Source organism: Caretta caretta, chromosome 3 (genome assembly GCF_965140235.1).
Source record: "Caretta caretta isolate rCarCar2 chromosome 3, rCarCar1.hap1, whole genome shotgun sequence".
Taxonomy (NCBI): Eukaryota; Metazoa; Chordata; order Testudines; family Cheloniidae; genus Caretta; species Caretta caretta.
In genome coordinates, this window is record NC_134208.1 from 123,589,604 (window position 1) to 123,610,488 (window position 20,885).

At 40.5% G+C, this 20,885-nt stretch overlaps 1 protein-coding gene across 4 annotated transcripts in view; it reads right to left on the reverse strand.

Moving 5' to 3' along the window:
* Positions 1-20,885, reverse strand: part of PRKN (parkin RBR E3 ubiquitin protein ligase) — a 1,262,808-nt gene that overhangs the window by 803,237 nt on the left and 438,686 nt on the right. For all 4 annotated transcript variants that reach the window (XM_048844067.2, XM_048844065.2, XM_048844069.2 and 1 more), the window contains exon 3: positions 12,074-12,314. In XM_048844067.2, the coding sequence (XP_048700024.1) occupies positions 12,074-12,314 (241 nt within the window). The remainder of the gene's footprint in view (positions 1-12,073; positions 12,315-20,885) is intronic.

Below are 20,885 nucleotides of genomic sequence, written 5' to 3' on the forward strand. Positions count from 1 at the left end.
TACAAGCAGAAGCCAGGTTCTCTGCCTAGCACATGGGTGGTCTGGGATAGAGCTGTAAAAGAAAAGGGGATGTAGTTGCAAGGGAGGCACCTAGGCAAGAGGCATGTCCTATCCCCTCCAAGTTTGCTGACATTTGGAAATGCCTCTGTTGGCTGTCACAAGTAATTTGGATTTTATTTGAACTCCCAGTCTGGTGTATTTGTTCACTGGCTTGCAAATATATTTTATAAGAAAAAAGAAAAGGAGTACTTGTGGCATCTTAGAGACTAACAAATTTATTTGAGCATAAGCTTTCGTGAGCTACAGCTCACTTCATCGGATGCATTCAGTGAGCTGTAGCTCACGAAAGCGTATGCTCAAATAAATTGGTTAGTCTCTAAGGTGCCACAAGTACTCCTTTTCTTTTTGCGAATACAGACTAACACGGCTGTTACTCTGAAACCTGACATATTTTATAAGCTGGCTCTAAACACAGATCATTACCATGATGCTGGGATAGAAACCTCTAAATCACTGGTTTAAATCCAGACCAGGACAGCAGTGGATTAAAATTGTTAACAACTGAAGGCTTTTCGGGGACCCATATGAAAGGGACTGGTAATCTCAGTCCAGTTCCTTGTCATTAGGTGTCCATATTAGAAGACAGCAAGCGTAACTGGTACCCTTGCTGGCAGTCTCAGCAGAGAAGCCAAAGACTGAACTGGCTGGAATGATTTAATTGGTGTTGGTCCTGCTTTGAGCAGGGCATTGGACTAGATGACCTCCTGAGGTCTCTTCCAACCCTAATATGCTATGATTCTAATCATCCAGGTGTGAAATAGGAGTTGAAATTCTGGCCCCACTGAAGTCAGTGGACAAACACCTGTTGACTTCAGCGGGACCAGGATTTAACCCAAGGCATATTGGCACAGCAGTGAAGGAGACTGCTATGCTGCCATTGCCTGTGTTGTTCCATGGATAAATAGAAGAATTCAGTCACTGACTGGTATTATCAGTCTATTTACTTTTCACAAGCATTACATTCACTCAAAACATATTAGCGCATTTTCTTCTAATGGCCTTTCTCTTTCACAAAAGTTCAGACTTAGCCCCATTGAAGTTATTCGTCCTTACAAAGAAGGTACGAGAGAGGAAGAATTGGTTTGAATGGCTATTTTTTATTCCCTAGTATCAACAGAATTTATGAAATTGCATGTAATTACTTTCTGTAGCTCAAGCCTGTCTACTCTTGCCCTTGCTGCGTGCACAGAACTCCCAATTACATTAATGAAACCTGAGCATGTGCTTTGCGAGAAGACTAAATCCCCTATGTCATTTTGAGAAGTAGGAACCCGAACTGAGCATACAATGTGAGTCCAAAGGCCCATGATAGCAGTTGTCTCCATACTGTTAACAGACTTTAAACTAAGGATCCTGTCCTATTTTCTCCTTATAATTAGATTTTCTCTACCCTACATATTCATGATCTATTGTGTATATTTACACATAAGAAGTGTTACCTAAATGTAAGTTAATCTTTTTTTTACCATCAACTATTAATTTATGGAAACAATTCTTCCTGAAAACATTACATGTGTAGCTTTGTTTAATTAAAACAGAACATTTGCCATCTACAAATGTCACTGCCATCTGGTTCCACAAAGATTTGGAGTTATGCATTTTCAGAAGAAAACCCATCTATGCTCTCACCTATCAACGATCAAAATTCATTCCAGGGAGACAGCAGTGTTCCCTCCTCACCCCTCAACATGAGGAAGCTAGCAAATGTTATCGGCTTTAATTAACATGAAAGAACCTTAAAAAACAATGAAATAATAGACATGTTCATGAGAGATAATTATGTCATGTAAGCATTCCCAAAAGTGCTGCTGGCTCCATTAGAAAGAACATTTTTCTTCTCAGTGCATGTTACAGACATGCAAGATGTGGAAAAATGGCAGCATTCTCATCAGAGTTAAAAGCATATGATATGTATAAGGTTCCCGGCAAGGCACTGACTGCAATAAATTACCAAGTGTGTGTTCTGTTTTCTGAAATGGGCTCAATTTATCATTTTATTGAAAAGGTTCCATTATGCTAATGTCTTATAAAATCACTTTCTGCTGATGCTGAAAGGTCGAGAGGGGATATAAATTTTTACATTTAGAAGCAGGAAGTAGTGTACCAGAGAGTTACCAAGGGTTAATAAGCCTAAAAGAAGACACACTGGATATGAGTCAATTTTCAAGGACTTTGTAATGTCAATTTTTTAATACAGTCCTAACTAAAGTGCAGTAATTTTAGTATGTTTCTAAGTTTTAGGCCAGGTCTACAATGTAAACTTATATTGGTATAGCTACGTCACTCAGGGGTGTGAAAAATCCAATCCCCTGAGCAACCTTACCCCCACCTATCTGCCAGTGTAGACAGAGCTATGTCAACAGGAAGGCTTCTCCTGTTGATATAGTTACTGCCTCTCATGGAGGTGGATTGATTATGGATTAATTATGGATTAATTAGTAGCATCTTCACTAAAGCTCGACAGAATCATTTTATTGAAAAGGTACTATGATGCTACTATCTTCTAAAATCACATCGTGTTAAGTGTAGACCTAACCTAACTAGTTTTTAAAAAACTTGATAGAAACAGCAACGGTTAATTACTAATGGCTGAAAAAATCAGTAATTAGTTAATTAGTACTACGGGTTGTTTAGAAAACCTCATTTCAGAGAGGACCAAACTAAAGAGTGCCTTATCTACCGGTGGCAACATGCTTTAAGGGTAATCAGATCTCATGCTTCAAGGGTGTGTCTGTAATGGTCAAGAAAGAATACTTATCTCTAAAAACAGCACTGCACAGTCTGAGTGCTGCATTCCAGAGTTAGGTTTCTTTCTTCTGAAAGATCAGGTATGGTACTGGCCACTGCCAAAGGAAGGATACTAGAGCTAGATAAACTAATGATTTGCACTACTATGGCAGCTCCTATGTTTCCATCTCCTAGTGCTACTAGGATGTGATGATTTCCACAAAGCATCAATTCCCTCTGCTGGAAATAGGGATTATTTCCAGCAGAGTAGATGGAGCCAGCTCCATGTGACCAGCAACCTCCCCATGGAGCAACAGGAAGAGCTCAGTGGATCACCAGTGTTTCATCCATGGCCCACCGTTTGGGAACAACTGCACTAGAAACATGTGAGCATAAAAAAAGCAAAAGCAGGCAATATTTGGAAATTGGCTTCGGGTCTGGACCAAATCTCCAAACAAACTCTGGATCACATACCAAAAGTGTTTGGTAGGCCTAATTTGAAAAAAAATATGTATATATAAAAAGACTGCACCATATTATGGCCCTGCTTTTCTCCTAACACATACACTGAATTCCAAATTACAAATACAGTTCAATCAGAAAACCAAATATTAGAATATCAGTTCCTTCTTCATTTCCTGTTCAGGAATCACTGTTTCCTCTCCAACAGTTGATGTTACCAACATTTTAAACAGAGCACTGTCTTTCTTGCTCTAAGTGTTAGGAATGTGAACAAAACTTACTGGCAAAACAAAGATTCCTCCTTCACATTCTGTATAGGTACTAGTCACAGTAATGGTTCTTGCATAATCATGCCTATCAGAGACATGCGAGTACCAGGGACCATTAAGAGGAAGAGAGAGAGTAGAGCCATGGCCACACGTTTCCCCCATCACTGATCAAAAGATTAACAGAGGTGGGACGGTTCAAAGAGGGCACACTGCACCCCTACAAAGGGTGCAAGGCAGGCTGCTGCAGCCCATGTCCTCCTGGAGGCATTTTGCCTGAGTAGGGGACAATGTCCATGGGAGTTACCACTGGGGTAACTTCCCCCACCCTGCCATGGACAGTGCTGTAAGAGCCACAATTTAATTCCTCTTCTATTACTGCTGTAGGATTGATCCTCGGACAGATTCTGCACTTTACCTTTAAATCAACAAACTTGTTAGAACAACAACTTTTCTAGGCCCCAAATGAACATATACTCAAATATTATACCATACGATGTATTTTCTTTTAAATGAAAGCCAATTAAAGGATTTAACCCTATTATTAGAAAAACTGCCAGTGCTCCAAATCATAAAATATCATAGAAACCTGACTAGTTACATGAATTCATCTGGTGAAACAATACATTTGCCATGTACCAGATGAATTATTCCATTTGCTTGTAGAACAATCGAGCTTCCTTTAAATGAATACCTGTCTAAAGAACTGAATTACCATACAGTTTTGCAACTATGCATTAAATACAATATTACTGCATAAAGAGAAAAAATCAAATTCAATCCAGATGTATTCATACAAAAGTGAAAAAAAAAAGTAAACTCAATGTAAATACTTTAGTGATTGCTTGTCATTAGACCTAGAGCTTGATAAAGCTTTGAAAAAAATGAGCTAATTATTTAATGTAAACTGAACAGGATACTGTTTTACCCACTTCAGTTGTTGATTCACACTGATCAGCATGGACCTACAGTAGATTTAATCCATGGATTTATTTTATCATTAATCCATCAATGATTTCTCCCAATAAGCAAGGGGGAAAAAAACCAAAAAACTCTTTATACAGAGTAGTTTCCTTTTGAAAAGTGCTCGTAAATGACAGAGAAATATGCTTAGAACACTTTTTTTTCTTTTTAAAATGTATGGTAAATTTTAGATATCCAGTTTTCTGACACAGCAGGCTAAAACAGGTCATAAGCAAAAAATAATTGCATCGTTGTACTTGTCTTCATTTTGTCTGGTTCAGTTGTTGAGCAGTTATAGGGGTTCATGTCCCACAGTATCAGTATAGATGTTCATGCAATGCTGGAGGCCATTTTGGATGGATCAGTGCCCACGTTTTGATGATATTCTCAAGGAGATGATGAGAAAAAACAGCAGTATATTTTAGATCTAGGAGTACTCAGACTAATGCCATATTAAAATGGGGAAGTAGAGATGAACATCATACTGTTACCTGACCTGGAACTAATTTGACAGTATATGTTTAGAATTACTTGTCACATTTCTAAAACTACTTCAAAAACTTGGGTTGCCCACTTGCTTCAAGCAAAATTGGGACACAAAGCACTTTACTATCCTTTACAGGCTTTCTAACAATTCAAAGCACACTAAGTTATTTTATTGCTGTATTTAAGTGAGAAGATGTTTTCAAAAATGTCTTATAGATTATAAAATACCATAAGATTTGTACAATTAGAGGGACAAGTGGCGTTCAGCCTCCCGAGATTGAGCAATAACAGGTCTGTGATGCCCTTACATGTCTGGGGCGCCAAGTGCTACACTGACTGGCTCAGCGTGTGTCTACCCTACGCCGACAGGTGCGGGTAACCTGTTGAACCCCATTCGTGATGGGGATCGGGGATTGCAATTATTCCCCATGAATGAGGAATTCCCAGTAAGTGCGGGTTATAAGCTCGTGTTGATTAAGTCCCTGCCCTTTGTACACAACTTCTTAGAGGGACAAGTGGCATTCAGCCACCCGAGATTGAGCAACAACAGGTCTGTGATGCCCTTAAATGTCCGGGGCTGCACGCGCGCTACACTGACTGGGTCAGCGTGTGTCTACCCTACGCCGACAGATGCGGGTAGCCCGTTGAACCCCATTCGTGATGGGGATCGGGGATTGCAATTATTCCCCATGAATGAGGAATTCCCAGTAAGTGTGAGTCCCTGCCCTTTGTACACAACACAAATATATTCATATTTCAAACAACAGTCATAAAACTACAGTAATATCCTGAATTAAATATAAATGTTCTTACACCTCACCAGATTACATTATTCTACCCGCCCTTACTCAAACTTTCTAGCATTACACAGGAAGGATGCCTTGAACATAGACTCTGCAGCTCTAGCGAGGCCTTTACTACTAGTATGAAGAAGAAGCAATCCCAAACTTGAGTGTCTTATTCCTATTTTTTACCTCTTTCTACGCCTGTATCAATGGACACTTGTGCACCTCTTATGCTTTCCTAAGGCAGGATTAATGGAAAAAGGCCTTCTGACACAGTGGCAGCAGCTAAACTGGGCTTAGGGCTAACCCCATTGGTGTGCTAGCTATTGTATTTATTTGCTTTGGCCCTTCTTCCAGCTATTCTTTGTAGTTTCTAGTTTATGTTCATTAATATCAACTTCCCAACTACCTATGTGTTTTGGAGGCGTGGCCTATTTCACCACAATGAAAGCTGATACTTTATTACCACCTAGGAACATGGTTATCAATGAGGTATCTGTGTCTAGTATGATGGTGCCAACCTGCCCTATCATCTACAGCCCTGAGTGATTAAACTTATCCTGATTTCCACCAGTCTGGCAGGAGACAGTACAACTACAGACTGAGAACTACACTTTCTACATAGCTGCATACATGGCAACTTTTATCTCAAATGCCATCCCTTTTACTAGCTCACAATGGTAGCTACCTTCTGCAGATTGCAAGCTTGATTAAAGCATATTCCAAGAAAAAGAGCTGTGAGTTACCAAAATCCTCCCACTTCCAAAAATGTCACTTTGATAGTGGAGACTTTAAGAGGAGGGAGGGGGCATTCCCTGTGACACAGAACATTGGCGATTATTTTAAACTTATTCCAGGCCATTATGCCCTTAGATGATGTAGTTCTGTTGGGGATCCAAGAATAAAAAAGAAAGTATTTATTCCATGCCTCTTGGTAGAGACCTTCTGGCTATACAGGGGAAATCCTTCTGTGACTTGTACTGGGTAAATGACTGGAGTGAGTTTGAGTGTTACAGAGGAAGCAGACGGAGGTTTCCTCGTCCAGAAATCTGACAGACCTCCTGCAATTTCTATTGAGTGAAAAATTCTACTTCATCAAGAATGGAGCAAAATAGGATCTCCAACCTACTGGCTACTATGATAGTGAGTACACATGTTGCCTTAACGTGTTCTCCAGCCCTGGGGTGTTCTTCATAATATCTTTAAGGATTGTGTTCACACAAGTTATATTTTGCTTGGGCTGTGGCTGCAATGCTTTTTAACTTTAATTTTTCTTTTATTCTGGCAATGCTTTTTTATTAATAAACTGCTACCATTAGCTGAACCTTTTCAATTCCCCCTCCCACTTCTTTGCCATGTAGAGCAGAGTGGCCAGTCACAAGGAAAGGAAAAATTGATGTAAAAAGGGATGTATGTCATACAGCTATGTCTGTCCATGGTTAAAGCACGAGCCAAGTTTAGCCAACATATTTTGTAATATTCTTTATAATAATAACAAAAATGGTTGTGCCCATCTTATCCAGATGAAATATTGCGTTCTCCTCTGGTTCTTCAATGAGGGAGGTGATTTGAGCTTCTAACACCTGGTCTACTCTTAAGACTTAGGCTGATGGATATAAAAAAAATCACACCTCTGAGCATCATAGCTATGCCAACCTAACCACCAGTGTTGACGCAACTAGTGATAACAGCTAATTTATACCCCATCATTTTATATGTATAGTTGGGATTATGTTTTCCAATGTGCATTACTTTGCATTTATCAACACTGAATTTCATCTGGCATTTTGTTGCCCAGTCACCCAATTTTGTGAGATCCCTTTGCAACTCTTCACAGTCTGTTTTGGACGTAACTCTCTGAGTACTTTTGTATCGTCTGCAAATTTTGCCACCTCAAGACTAACATGGCTGCTACTCTGAAACCTTTTTTCCAGATCATTTATGAATATGTTGAATAGGACTGGGCACAGTACAGACCCCTGTGGGACACCACTATTTACCTCTCTACATTCTGAAAACTAACCTTTATTCCTGCCCTTTGTTTCCTATCTCTTAACCAGTTACCAATCCATGAGAGAACCTTCCCTCTTATCCCATGACAGCTTACTTTGCTTAAGAGCCTTTGGCAAGGGACCTTGTCAAAGGCTTTCTGAAAATCTAAGTACACTATATCCACTGGATCTCCTTGTCCACATGCTTGTTGACCCCCTCAAAGAATTCTAGTAGATTAGTGAGGCATGATTTCCCTTTACCAAAACCAAGTTGACTCTTCCCCAACAAATTATGTGCATCTATGTGTCTGACAATTTTGTTCTTTAGTATAGTTTCAACTAGTTTGCCCGGTACTGAAGTCAGGTTTATTGACCTGTAATTGCCGGGATCACCTCTGGAGCCTTTTTAAAAATTGGCATCACATTAGCTATCCTCCAGTCATTTGGTACAGAAGCTGATTTAAATGATAAGTTACAAATCACAGTTACAGTTCTGCAATTTCACATTTGAGTTCCTTCAGAACGCTTGGGTAAATACCATCTGGTCCTGGTAACTTATTACTGTTTAATTTATCAATTTGTTTCAAAACCTCCTCTAATGACACCTCAATCTGGGACAGTTCCTCAGATCTGTCACCAAAAAAGAATGGCTCAGGTTTGGGATTCTCCCTCACATATTCAGCTGTGAAGACTGATGCAAAGAATTCATTTAGTTTCTCCAAAATGGTCTTATCGTCCTTGAGTGCTCCATTAGCATCTCAAAAAGAAAAGGAGTACTTGTGGCACCTTAGAGACTAACCAATTTATTTGAGCATGAGCTTTCGTGAGCTACAGCTCACTTCATCGGATGCATGCCGTGGAAACTGCAGCAGACTTTATTTATACACAGAGAATATGAAAAAATACCTCCTCCCACCCCACTGTCCTGCTGGTAATAGCTTATCTAAAGTGATCATCAGGTGGGCCATTTCCAGCACAAATCCAGGTTTTCTCATCTCAATCATCCAGTCACCGCACTGGTTGCTTAGCAGGCTTCGTGCTTATGATGTATTTAAAGCAATTTTTGCTATTGCTTTTAGAGTCTTTGGCTAGCTGTTCTTCAAATTCTTTTTTAGCCTTCCTAATTACATTTTTACATTTCACTTGCCAGAGTTTATGCTCCTTTCAATTTTCCTCACTAGGATTTAACTTCCATTTTTTACAAGGATGCTTTTTTGCCTCTCACTGCTTCTTTTACTTTGTTGATTAGCCACGGTTGCACTTTTTTGTTTCTCTTACTATGTTTTTTAATTAGGGGTATGCATTTAAGTTGAGCCTCTATGATGGCATCTTTAAAAAGTTTCCATGCAGCTTGCAGGAGTTTCACTTCTGGCACTGCACATTTTAATTTCTGTTTAACTAACTTCCTCTTTTTGTGCAGTCCCCTTTTCTGAAATTAAATGCTACCACGTTGGGCTGCTGTGGTGTTTTCCCTGCTAGAGAGATGTTAAATTTAATTATACAATAGTCACTATTACCAAGTGGTGCAGCTATATTCACCTATTGGACCAGATCTGGTGCTCCACTTAAGACTAAATCAGCAATTGCTTCTCCTCTTGTGGGTTCCAGGACAAGCTGCTCCAAGAAATAGTTATTTAAAATGACTTATATAATATAAATATTTGTATAATAGCACTACCGTACAGTGAATGTTTCCCCTCCCGCTGACTGACTGGTGACATTCTGTACTTTGACTACTAAATACCTTAAGAACATCTTTCTGAGAGAATCTTTCTGAAGATAACAGATTTCAACAGTCCTTTCTAGTCAGAAACCAAGGTTTTTGTGCCAAAAGAAAACAGAATCATCCTGCAGTAAGAGAAAGAAGTATGTAAGTCTTTGGAAGAAGCTGGATCATGTTGGAGACTACTGGTACTGTTATGAAAGAATCACTCAGCATATTAGAGTAGATGGTAATAAAGAATTAAAGGAGACCTAAGTCACAGACTGTCATCTACCCACTGCTTTGTGGCCTACTGTATGTGCACTGAGTTGATGTTTTGGTTCTAAGTTGCAAAAATCACCATCACAACTGATAGCCTTTTGAGCAGCCTCAGTAGAAAGGCAATTGACTGAATAGTTTTTGTGACTAAACTGCTTTCTGACCCACAGGAGTGAGGCAAACTATTGAGGAGGTAAATGAAAGCTCTCATTGCAGCTGCATATGATATATTTCTTTTGTGGGGGGATGTGGGGGGGAATGAAGGAGTTCATGCTCTACTACTATCAGTCTGATACATTTCACCAGCATTACATTCACTTAAAGAAAAAGGCAGAAATCAGTAAACAGGAATCAGATGTTTCAACCCTCAACAATGCAGGTGAGTGTGCAGCCACCAATCAACTAGAAGCAGATTTTTTCTTTACCTCTTTAATAACAGTGAGACTCATAGCAAACTGAGTAGAAAAGACCACCACAAAGTACCCGTCATTAACAACTAGCCAGGCAGAAGTATCACTCAGAGCTAATCTACACTGAAAAGTTAGGTTGATCCAGGTATGTCACTCAGGGGAGTGAAAAAATCCACGCCCTATCAGTGATGTATTTAAGCAGACATAATCCCCAGCTCTAGGTGGATGGAAAAATTCTTCTGTCGACCTCGTTACTGCCTCTAAAGAAGGTGAATTAACTATAGCAATAGGAGAACCCCTCTCATTGCTTCAGCGAGTGTCTACACTGAAGCGCTACAGCTGTGCTGCTATAGTGTTTTAAATGTATATATAGCCTTGGTAAAACTGTCTCTTTATTTTGTTCATAAAATAAAGAAACTATTTAGCTGCATCACAGATAGACCTAGTCCACTGACACGGGCAATCTACATTCAGTTACATTATCATTCTGCCATTGGGGGTCCTTGCTATGACAAATGAGCACACTTTGTTTTGTCAGAGGCCACATGGAGATTGCGGAGTGTGAAAGAGACACAACTCCGTGAAAATATGCAGATGTGCCACAAGAACCCTTAAATGTGTAAACTGCCCTGTGATGTCAGGCAACGTTATTAAGTTTATGTAAATATTGTATTTAGGGACAAACAAAAAATAAATAAACAGAAGAATCCAGCAGTTCACATCACAGTGCTTCAGATAGCAAGCCCAATCTCATCATATGTGCCCCAACTGATCAGATTTAAATTAGCATGCACCCCTCTTGTCTCATTACTCATTCAGAATGTGAGATGTGCATCATTAAGCTAGGCACTAATTTGTTTGTAAACTGCACTCATTCATCATTAGTTGGCAGTGAGAGGTTGATCAAGTCAGTTGTGGAACACTTCTGTGACCCACCCATGAATTGTACACTTTCTTCAAGATTTACTTTACGACACTCTCCAAATGTTATTTTAACAGTTTTGGTAATCCATATATTGTAAAGATGATTCTTTTGGTCAGGTTAATCTCAGAGGTTTCGGTTTGCCTTATTTCTAGAATTGGACTCTTCTGCTTCTTCAAAAAGGTGTTTGTGTATTGATCTTTTAAACAGCATCTTCAACGAATTACCAAAAAAAGTCACTTCAGTACTGTTGCATTCCACAGAGAAATTGCTACTCATTTAGGAAATGCATAGTTTTCGGTGGGGATTATAGTAAGGATGTTGCCTCTTAGAAGATTGAAATACTATTTTAGGGATCCTTCTTGGAAAAAGTGAGGCCTGGGAATCTCTTTCAAAATTCAGATTAATTATTCATACACTGGCTCTTGATATTTTTGCCAATTTGCCTGTTACTTCATTCATGCCAGATATAGGTGGCAGGAATGAAGTATGGATATTGTAAACTGTAATTTTGTGAATAAGAACTTTTTAAATCCATACCGTAACTCATCTGTCCTTATATGTTCATTTGTGTTTGTTGTGTCTTTACAAAACTTTCATAGAAGTATTTTAATAAAATTTGTGAACATAAAACTGCCATAAAACTTGTAAATTAGATTAAAATTTCAATGCATCAGCTTGTCTAATATTGTAGTCAAGGAAACTGGTTTCAGGTTCAGTTACAAGAATAGACGGCGGTTGCTTGTTTTATTCATCCATAATACTAAATAGTATTATAAAAGTTAAGAAAAGGAAGAGCAAACCATTCTGTTCATCCCCCAGGCATAGGTACGACGTACTCTACTAGAAGACACATTGAAAGCTCAGCTACATATTCACCGTACATTATTGACATTATATTGTTTGTTTAAAAGACTAAAAGAAACTGTGGCTGTGTCATTGCATAGAATGATCCCACTATGAAGGACAAGTTTGAAATGTCAGTGCTAAGTTTTGAATTGTACAGTCTCAGTGAGTTACCTGATTTAGCAGATGGAAGGGAAATGCTGTTGTCTGTAGTATCCAGAATAACAGCCAGCCCTGCAGAATAAGATGGGAGGACGCTGGTACTAAGGTCTACACGGGTTAGACTTTCAGGCTCTTTTTCCATGCCTCCTAGAATACCTCCAGCGTTGGCAGTTTCAACGTCAGTCCTTTTCTGACCACTGTCTAGGGGACTCTGAACAATATGAACTATACTCTGCTGGGCCAGGTCACAGTTCTGAAAAACAAAAACAAAATCCCAAAATATGACTGACACATAAAGAAAAAATTCACTCTGTCTCCAATTTGGTATTTGTTAAGACACTTTCAATCCATTTCATGTGCAATTTCAATGAGCATTAACAGAGTTCAAAGAAAAGTGACAAGTATAAATTGCAAGAATTAGGATTACTTGCACTGGCAACAGGTTCACAATGCTTACAAATTCTAAATATTTAACAAAGAAATGGTGGACCAGAGCCAACAGGTCTGAATAATTCTGTTGGAGAATGAACAGAGAGAAGTTTTAAGTCAGACGCTAAGAAAATTCAATCTATAAAATGTATTTTTACAGACAATGATGAAAAACGTTTATAATATTAATATTTAATAAAGCACAGGTGTCCCCTTTTTTACTAACAGTAATAAACAGTAACAGTTAAAAGTGTTCACACCAATGCTTGAATTAGTGTGTGTGAGGGATAAATGAAGTAATGCCATCCTCCCACTTCTTGCTGCTACATGTTGGAAAACTGAAAAAAAATTGCAGTGCATTGTCATTTTATTTTTTTTTTCAGTTAAAACACTGTGCACGATATATAGGGGTAAACACTACAGTTATATCATTTTAGTTAATCATTCTAGACTTCCACACATTTTTTTGGAAGCTATGTTGTTTAGACTAAGAAAGTAGGCTCAAAACTTTTTTTCTGTATTTACAGTTGCTATTAATTAAAACAAACTTAAAAGAGAAAACAAAATAAAGCTTTCGAAAGTGAAATAAAGAAAGTTATATGACAGTTAATAATAAGAAGTATATGTATTAAATGTAACTTGGAAATCTGAAAAGTTTGTCAAAACCTGATAATTAAATTCAACAAATATAATCCATAGTAATCCTATTATTCTGACAAAGGGTTGATCTTGCTTTATCCTACTAGTCTTAAGAAACAGCCATTGTCCAAACAGATCTTAAAAGAGATGCTTTTTATGATATTCAAAGACCATTGCCAACACTAATTCTAAAGTCAGAAATATAAATATTTTCGACAATTATTTTGTTCCTTAAATTTAAATGTCAAACTATTTTTTCTCAAGTATTATTAACAAAAACAAACCATAAATCAAGTTTTCCCATATACATATACATAGTGTGAAAAATTTCCTCCTCTGCCTTGGTGGGTCCTGCACTTATTGATGGATTTGCTCGCCTCAGAGATTCACAGCAGCCCTCAGTTTGGCCACTTTTGCTAGTGACTCAAACCTGCCGTTCACTTAGCTAACCTCATCACTGGCCAGCATGGGGGAACGGAATGAGAACAATCCCTGAAGTCTCTGCTGATCCACCTAGTGGGTTGGGGGACAGGCCAGGGACCTTCCCCTCTGGTGGAACCCACAGTCCAGGACAACTCCTCCTGTATCCAATAGGGAGTTGGGGGGAACCCAGGCCCGCCCTCTACTCCAGGTTCCAGCCCAGGGCCCTGTGGATCACAGCTGTCTACTGTGTTTCTTGTAACAGCTGTGGGACAGCTACAACTCTCTGGGCTACTTCCCCATGGCCTCCTCCCAACACCTTCTTTATCCTCACCACAGGACCTTTCTCCTGATGCCAGATAGCATTTGTACTCCTCAGATCTCCAGCAGCACACCCTCTCACTCTCACCTCCTTGCACACCCCTCACTGACTGAAGGGTGCCCTGATTAGCCTGCCTGTCTTAATTGATTCTAGCAGCTTCTTAATTGGCTCCAGGTGTCCTAATTAGCCTGCTTGCCTTAATTGGCTCCATCAAGTTCCTGATTGTTCTGGAACCTCCCCTGTTACCGTAAGCAGGGAAAAGGGACCTGCTTAATCTGGGGCTAATATATCTGCATCCTATCAATCTCCTGTAGCCATCTGGACCAACCCTGTCACAATACCTATATGTGATATTTTGTAAAGTAATTCCAAATACACAGTCTGAGTTATTTTAAAACTGCTTTTTCCTCTGAAATCCACCAAGTAGTTATAAACCCAAGTAATTAATTAAGAAACATTTTTTTCAAGTTTACCATACACTTCTGTTTGAGACAAGCTCAGATAATAATAAACTCTTTAGGATTTTAATCTCTACATTTTAAAATCAAGATATTGCTTTCCTTTCTCTGAGCTTCTCATAATTCAGGTGGTATCAAATATTGTAGGCATTTTTTAATTCTTTGAAGTTACTGCATGTGCTCCCTCAGACATGCTTCCTTATATTTTTTTGTGCCCATGGACCACAGCTTCCTGTTGAAGCAGAATGAACTATTCTCATGTGGTATCACAAATTTGTTTTTTATCCCCACATTCCATATAATAAGTTCCAGGGTCAATTTTGACAATCATGTTGGGTTCAATCATGAGCCACCTAATGTGCCTGTGCAGGGGGAAGAAGGGTAGAAGGTGTCCTGATAATTATTTATTTGCTCCCAATGTACCTTATCAATTTAACCTGGTATTAGATATCAATTCTATACGAATTCTTCAGCTCTTTCCACAGTTCACATTCAGTTGGGATCTTGAGAATCAGAGGGAACTTGTAGTTCAGTTAAAGATGTCACAATCATGATAATCTTTTCTAGTAGTGCAAAACAGTTTCTCCATTCAGCCTGAAAGAAAGGGACACTGCTTGTTTTTCTACAGGTCTTGGATTTTCAAAAAGCCTTCCTTTCCCTGAGCGGCCAGCTGGAATGGCATCTCAGTCGGCAACTCTTTCCAGATGTTCTTCATGTTATGGGAAGCAACCAACATTTTTAAGGCCAGATAGGGCTTTTCACCCAATTGAGGGGTGCACCCACTTGTTATGTCTCCTCTCTCAAAAAGATCCCAGATGAATCAGCACATTTCCCGCAAGAAACCAATGAAATAAACAAATTACCATCTCATGACTGTTCCAATAATTTAACAGTCCTTCAGATTACTGGGATTTCACTTGTTACAGTTCTTGGATTCACAATGCATATTGCTCTCTGAACACCTGGTTTTCACTCAGCATTTCTTTTTCTCCATCCCCCTCATTTGCTTGTAAACCAGATGTCCATCTTGAAACCTTTACAGCTCTGAGTGGTCCTTTCTGCTTTGCATAAGATAGGTTCTGAGTAGTGCTGACCTTTTCACAGTTTTTAGCAGAAATTGTTCTCCAGGTGTTACCTCTGAAGGCCCAGGCCTGTCTTTAGCATTATGACTGAGTTATATATAATGCCTAGCTCAGGGGTCTCAAACACGCAGCTCGCGGGCCACACGCAGCCCACGGAGTTATTCCCTAGCCTAGCTACACAGAAATAAACTTGGATGTACCCCCAAAGAACCATTTTGCTAACCCTCCTCAGCTTCATCACATTGGCTCTGTGTAAACTGGTGTGATCTCGGTGGACAGTTGATTGTTTTGGAGGGAAGGGATGAACAATTATTTTGCAGGTTCACCCAGTTGTGCTGGCATACCATCTTACAAAGGTGGAGTAACGTAGCTGTCCCACAATGGCCCTGCAGATTTCTGTGTTGGGGCAAACCAATGGCAGTTAATATATTGTGATACAGCATGACCAGAAGGCAGCAGGAGAGTGTTAGAAGGGAGCCTTATTCCCTGCAGAGGGAAGAAAGTTTGCTATAAATTAATTAAAGCACCTGAAGCCAATTAAAGCACCTGAAGCCAGTCACATGATAACCCCCCTCCCCCCGCTTCAATCAGACAAGAGGAGGAGTTGAAGCAGAGTGGATTAGTGTTGGAGCAGAGAGCAGTTTGGAGGAGTTGAAGCAGAGTGGATTAGCATTGGAGCAAAGAGCAGTTTTGAGGAGTTGAAACAGAGTGGATTGGTGTTGGAGCAGAGAGCAGTTTGGAGGGAAGCAGAGGAGAGTTTGGAGAAGTGCTGCGGTGGGCTAAGAAGACCAAGACCCTAGGTAAAGGGACACCTGGTTTGTGCAGAGGGAGGGCAGGAAGCCCCACAAGCTGAAGGGCAGGAGAGGGAAGTAGCCCAGGGGAAGGAACCGCTAGTTCTAGTGGTTTACCGCTATCCCTAGGGCCCTTGGGCTGGGGCCTGGAGTAGAGGGTGGCCCCGGGTCCCTCCCTCTCCACTCCCCTCCTCTAGGACACTAGTGGGGCAGTTAATACCCCAGTTCAGGAGCAAGAAATGGTGCCCTGAACCCCCCCCAAGAAGAGAAAGTGCGAGACCCATCATAGTAGTGCCGGCAATTTGCCACAATACAGATAGTCTGTATTAACTTTAGCTGGTTACCCTTGTAGGTTTGGGTAGAATGGGAGAATCCTGAAAAGCTGGGCCATATCCTCTGCCCCACTTTCTCTCTGCTCCCTCCAACTCTGTGGTGGTAATCATCTTAGAAATGCTGTACACCAGGGGTGCCCACATGAGGCTCTTTTACAGTTAAAGTGTGGCTTGCGGTGCCCCCCACACCTGCACCCTGTTCTCTACCTACCAGACTGGGGAAGGGGGAGCACAGGGCTTCTGCTCTGCAGCAAGGTGCTGGGGGTAGGGGCTTCAGCCCTTCGGGGAGGGGGAAGTGTTGGGACATCAGCAGGAGTGGGGCTTGAAGCCCTGAGCCCCGGCAGGTGTGCCCAACTCTCAAATTTCTGAAGATTATTGTATGCGGCTCAAAGGATCAGTAAGTTTGGCCATCCCTGCTACATATTTTAGATAAATAATGAAGTCCAAAACCAAGGGGATTCTGTGGGAATGGGGACGAATATCACAGGGGCAGCATTGTCCCTTCCATGTGCTCCAGGCCTTAATGCAGACACTTCTCCACATATGGACATAGAGGAGAGAAAGAAAAGGAGTACTTGTGGCACCTTAGAGACTAACAAATTTATCTGAGCATAAGCTTTCGTGAGCTACAGCTCACTTCATCGGATGCATTCAGTGGAAAATACAGTGGGGAGATTTATATACATAGAGAACATGAAACAATGGGTGTTACCATACACACTGTAAGGAGAGTGATCACTTAAGGTGAGCTATTATCAGCAGGAGAGCGGGGTGGGGCGACCTTTTGTAGTGATAATCAAGGTGGGCCATTTCCAGCAGTTGACAAGAACGTCTGAGGTACAGTGGGGAGTGGGGGGTGGAATAAACATGGGGAAATAGTTTTACTTTGTGTAATGACCCATCCACTCCCAGTCTCTATTCAAGCCTAAGGGAAGAAAGTTGGCCCAGTTTCACTGATGTAAATCTAGAGTAACTTCACTGAAGTTAATGCAGTTACTAAAGATTTACACTGGTGTAACTAACAGCAGAATTTGTCCCACTATCAAAGTTACGTGTTACTAATCATCGGGTACACTTTTAATTGAACAAGGTTCCCTTATAGATATTTGAGCATACTCTGTAATCTTGTTTTTTCACCAACATCTGGTAATTGTTGTTTAATTTTGATTTGATTCGACATATTCCTTTCAGCAAGTCTGTGTTTTTTTCTTTATATAATGCAATTCTAAAATATGAAAATCTGTTTTTTATTGAATTTTTAATAACACACTTTTTCTCTAGTGGAGCATTAACCCAGTCAGCAGAGATTTGTCAGAGTAAGGACTTTGCAGACTTAATACTGAAACAATTCTGTTATTAGGTTTCAACTTGAAAGCATCATGTTATCACTAACAGACTCGCGATTTTTTTACATCTTGTTGCCCATAATATTTTTAACAGAATATATTTAAATTGCTTAATAAATTAGTTCACCAACACAAAATCCATCACACATCGAGTTGTTATTTTGAAACTACTCTCAAAATAAAGACATTGTAACAATGTTGCGGTAGATGTGGGATAAAATTTCCAAAAGTGTCTCAATGACTTGGGAGCCTAAATTAATTTTTCAAAGGTGACTTAGGCACTTGAGTTCAGATCCTCCAAAGTATTAAAGCTTCTCACTCCCAAAATGGGAGTTAGACACCTAAATACCTTTCAGCATCTAGGCCTTGGCACTTAAATCTCTTTGAGAAAAACAAAATTTGAAAATGAGACTTAGTCTCCTAAGTCATTTAGGTCCAGATATTTTAAAAGTATTTAGGTGTTGCTGCTGTCAGGGTCTCAGCACCTGATTTTGGAGCCTCAATCTCATTTTAAAAAGGTGTTTAGGTACCTAGGAGTCTAAATGAGAGTCAATGGGATTTAGACTCCGAAGTGCCTAACTCCCTTTAAAAATGAGATAAAGGCTTCTAAACCAGTTAAGCATTGCAACACTGAGCAAAACAGTGCCTAAACAACTTTAAAAATCTGGGCCTTGGGCACTTAGGAAAATTTTATCTGTTGTATAATTATTAAGCAATTACTTATATCAGACTTCTGATGAATTTGTTGAATTTCAGGGTGCTTACTCTAAAGTACAGAGCCAACACTTCTTTTCATTGTATATGGCCAGATTATGTTGCCATAGCTCAATTTAAGAAATATCTGATTTTCCAGTTTGTCCCATTGGTTTCAAGTACTTCTCAGCATGAGTAAGGGCTGAAGAATCTGGCCGATAACTTTTATTAATCAAAACAGAATTTAAAGATAAATAAGAAATTACAGAAAGTAAAATAAATATGGTTACATTATAGTGTTTAAAAAGTTTAAATGAATTAATTTAATATGGTATGTCAACATTCTTAAAGAAGAAATGCATTAAACTACAAGCAAACAAAATCTTATCACAAAATGCTAAACTTGTTCTGCACTATTCTGAAGGGATTTGGGTACCAATATGGAAATATGGTTCTTTAATACATGTCCTTATCATTTGCTTTATTGTGCATGACAAAGTCAGGCTGGGTAGCTGCAAGAGAGTGTTCATATTGAGTTCTGGGAAGTGGGCAGGCGTAAGCCCACTGCTAAAGGACCCTCTCCCAGCCTGTGGGGAGAATCCACAAGGTCCAGGAACTCAAATAATTATAGGGGACAACCAAAAATATAACAGGGATGGGTGTGAAGGTCAAAGGGTCAAGCAAAGGGAACCTGAAGGGGACACCGAGCAGAGAACCCTGGACAGTGCCCACCGCTCCCCAAAGGTGTCAAGAGAACCAGCGGACACCGCCCAGAGGAACTCTGCCTGGATATGTGAGTGAAGCAGGATTGGAAATAGGCCCCACAGTTACAGGAAACCCCCTCAGCCAACCTCCTCTCCTTGGTCTTATAGACGGCTACTTTGGCCAGCGCTAGGAGGAGGTTGACAAGGAGGTCCCACGACTTTGTGGGCCATGGATAGTGTTTGTGTATATGAAAAGGTGAGGGGAAAAGTGCAGCCAGAAACATAAAAGGATGTCCAGGAGGAACTGGAATAAGGGCTGCAATCTGGTGCACCAGGGTCTCCCTCACATCGCAAAAGGGACAGGAGTCAGGGATGGGGGTAAACCGTGCCAAGTACATGCTGGTGCTCACGGCTCCATGGAGGAGCTGTCAACTGATATCCCTGGCGGGCCTTGGGACTAGGGTGGAGTATAGGCTGGCCCACTGGGCTTCCTCACCCTCAAGAAGTGGTAATACGTCCCGCCACTTCGTATCAGGGCGGGACACAAGAGTGATGAAATAAAGGATGTGAAACGCGAGCGTGTACAGAGGTTTCCTTGGCGCAGTCCAGTATGTTATCCCTAGAATGATAAGGGCCCTCTCTCCTACAAACTGAGAAGGGGTTACCTTGGGTCAATTAGGGACACCTGAGTCCAATTAAGGGCTGCCTGCGACCTTTAAAAGCCCTTCCTCTGGTGAGTGAGGGGGGAGGAGAGACAAGCTACTGAAAGTCTAGTGGCAGCAGGGAGATTGGCTTCTCCAGGGTGAGAGGCTGTTCTCCCCCCTACAGGGGAAAAAACCAAAGATGAGTGCTTGCTTACAGGAGGACTGACACCTCAGGCCGACAACAGGACAACCCCAACCCCCACCGCAGCGAGGGGCAGAGAAAGATATCCCCCTTTGTTTTGTGTTTGTAAATTGGTTTCTTTTTGTTTGGTGGAGGAGCACTCCTTGGGCCAGCCCTGAGGCCTACCTTGAAAATACTGATAAGTAAATACAGAGTGGGAAAGCAAACGCTGTCCATGGAGAGGATGATTTACCTCTGGCCCCGCTACTGCCAGAGAGGGAAGTGCTAAGTCCAGTGAGATGGATGGAGAAGGTGCCTCGTCATACATGTTTTATACCAATGAAAAGTTATGGGTCTGTCAACACTAATTTAACCAAAAACAACTCCTTAATTTTGCTTCAAGATGATCCTTGTCATTGAAGAGCTCTGTGTAAAGATAACACCACTTTTCTACGGAGTTGTACTAAAACTTCAGTGTTAACCAGGGATCCTAGTTTTCCATAATAAAAAAACCCCTAAACTCTGATAAAAAAAACATAAAAAAATCTGTGTTTTTCCATGATTAAAATGAAACACTGAACTTCAGTTTCCTTAACCACAATAGATATAGGTATCAGTTGAACACAATGTTTTATTGCTATACAGTAGAACCTTGTTCATCCAATTCTCCATTATCTGGCTCTCTCTGTTCATTAAACCACCCAGCCACCCAGGGCTCAGGCTGTCCGCCCCAGGCAGCTGGGGCTCGGGTTGTCTGCCTGAGCCCTCCACATCTTAAAATAA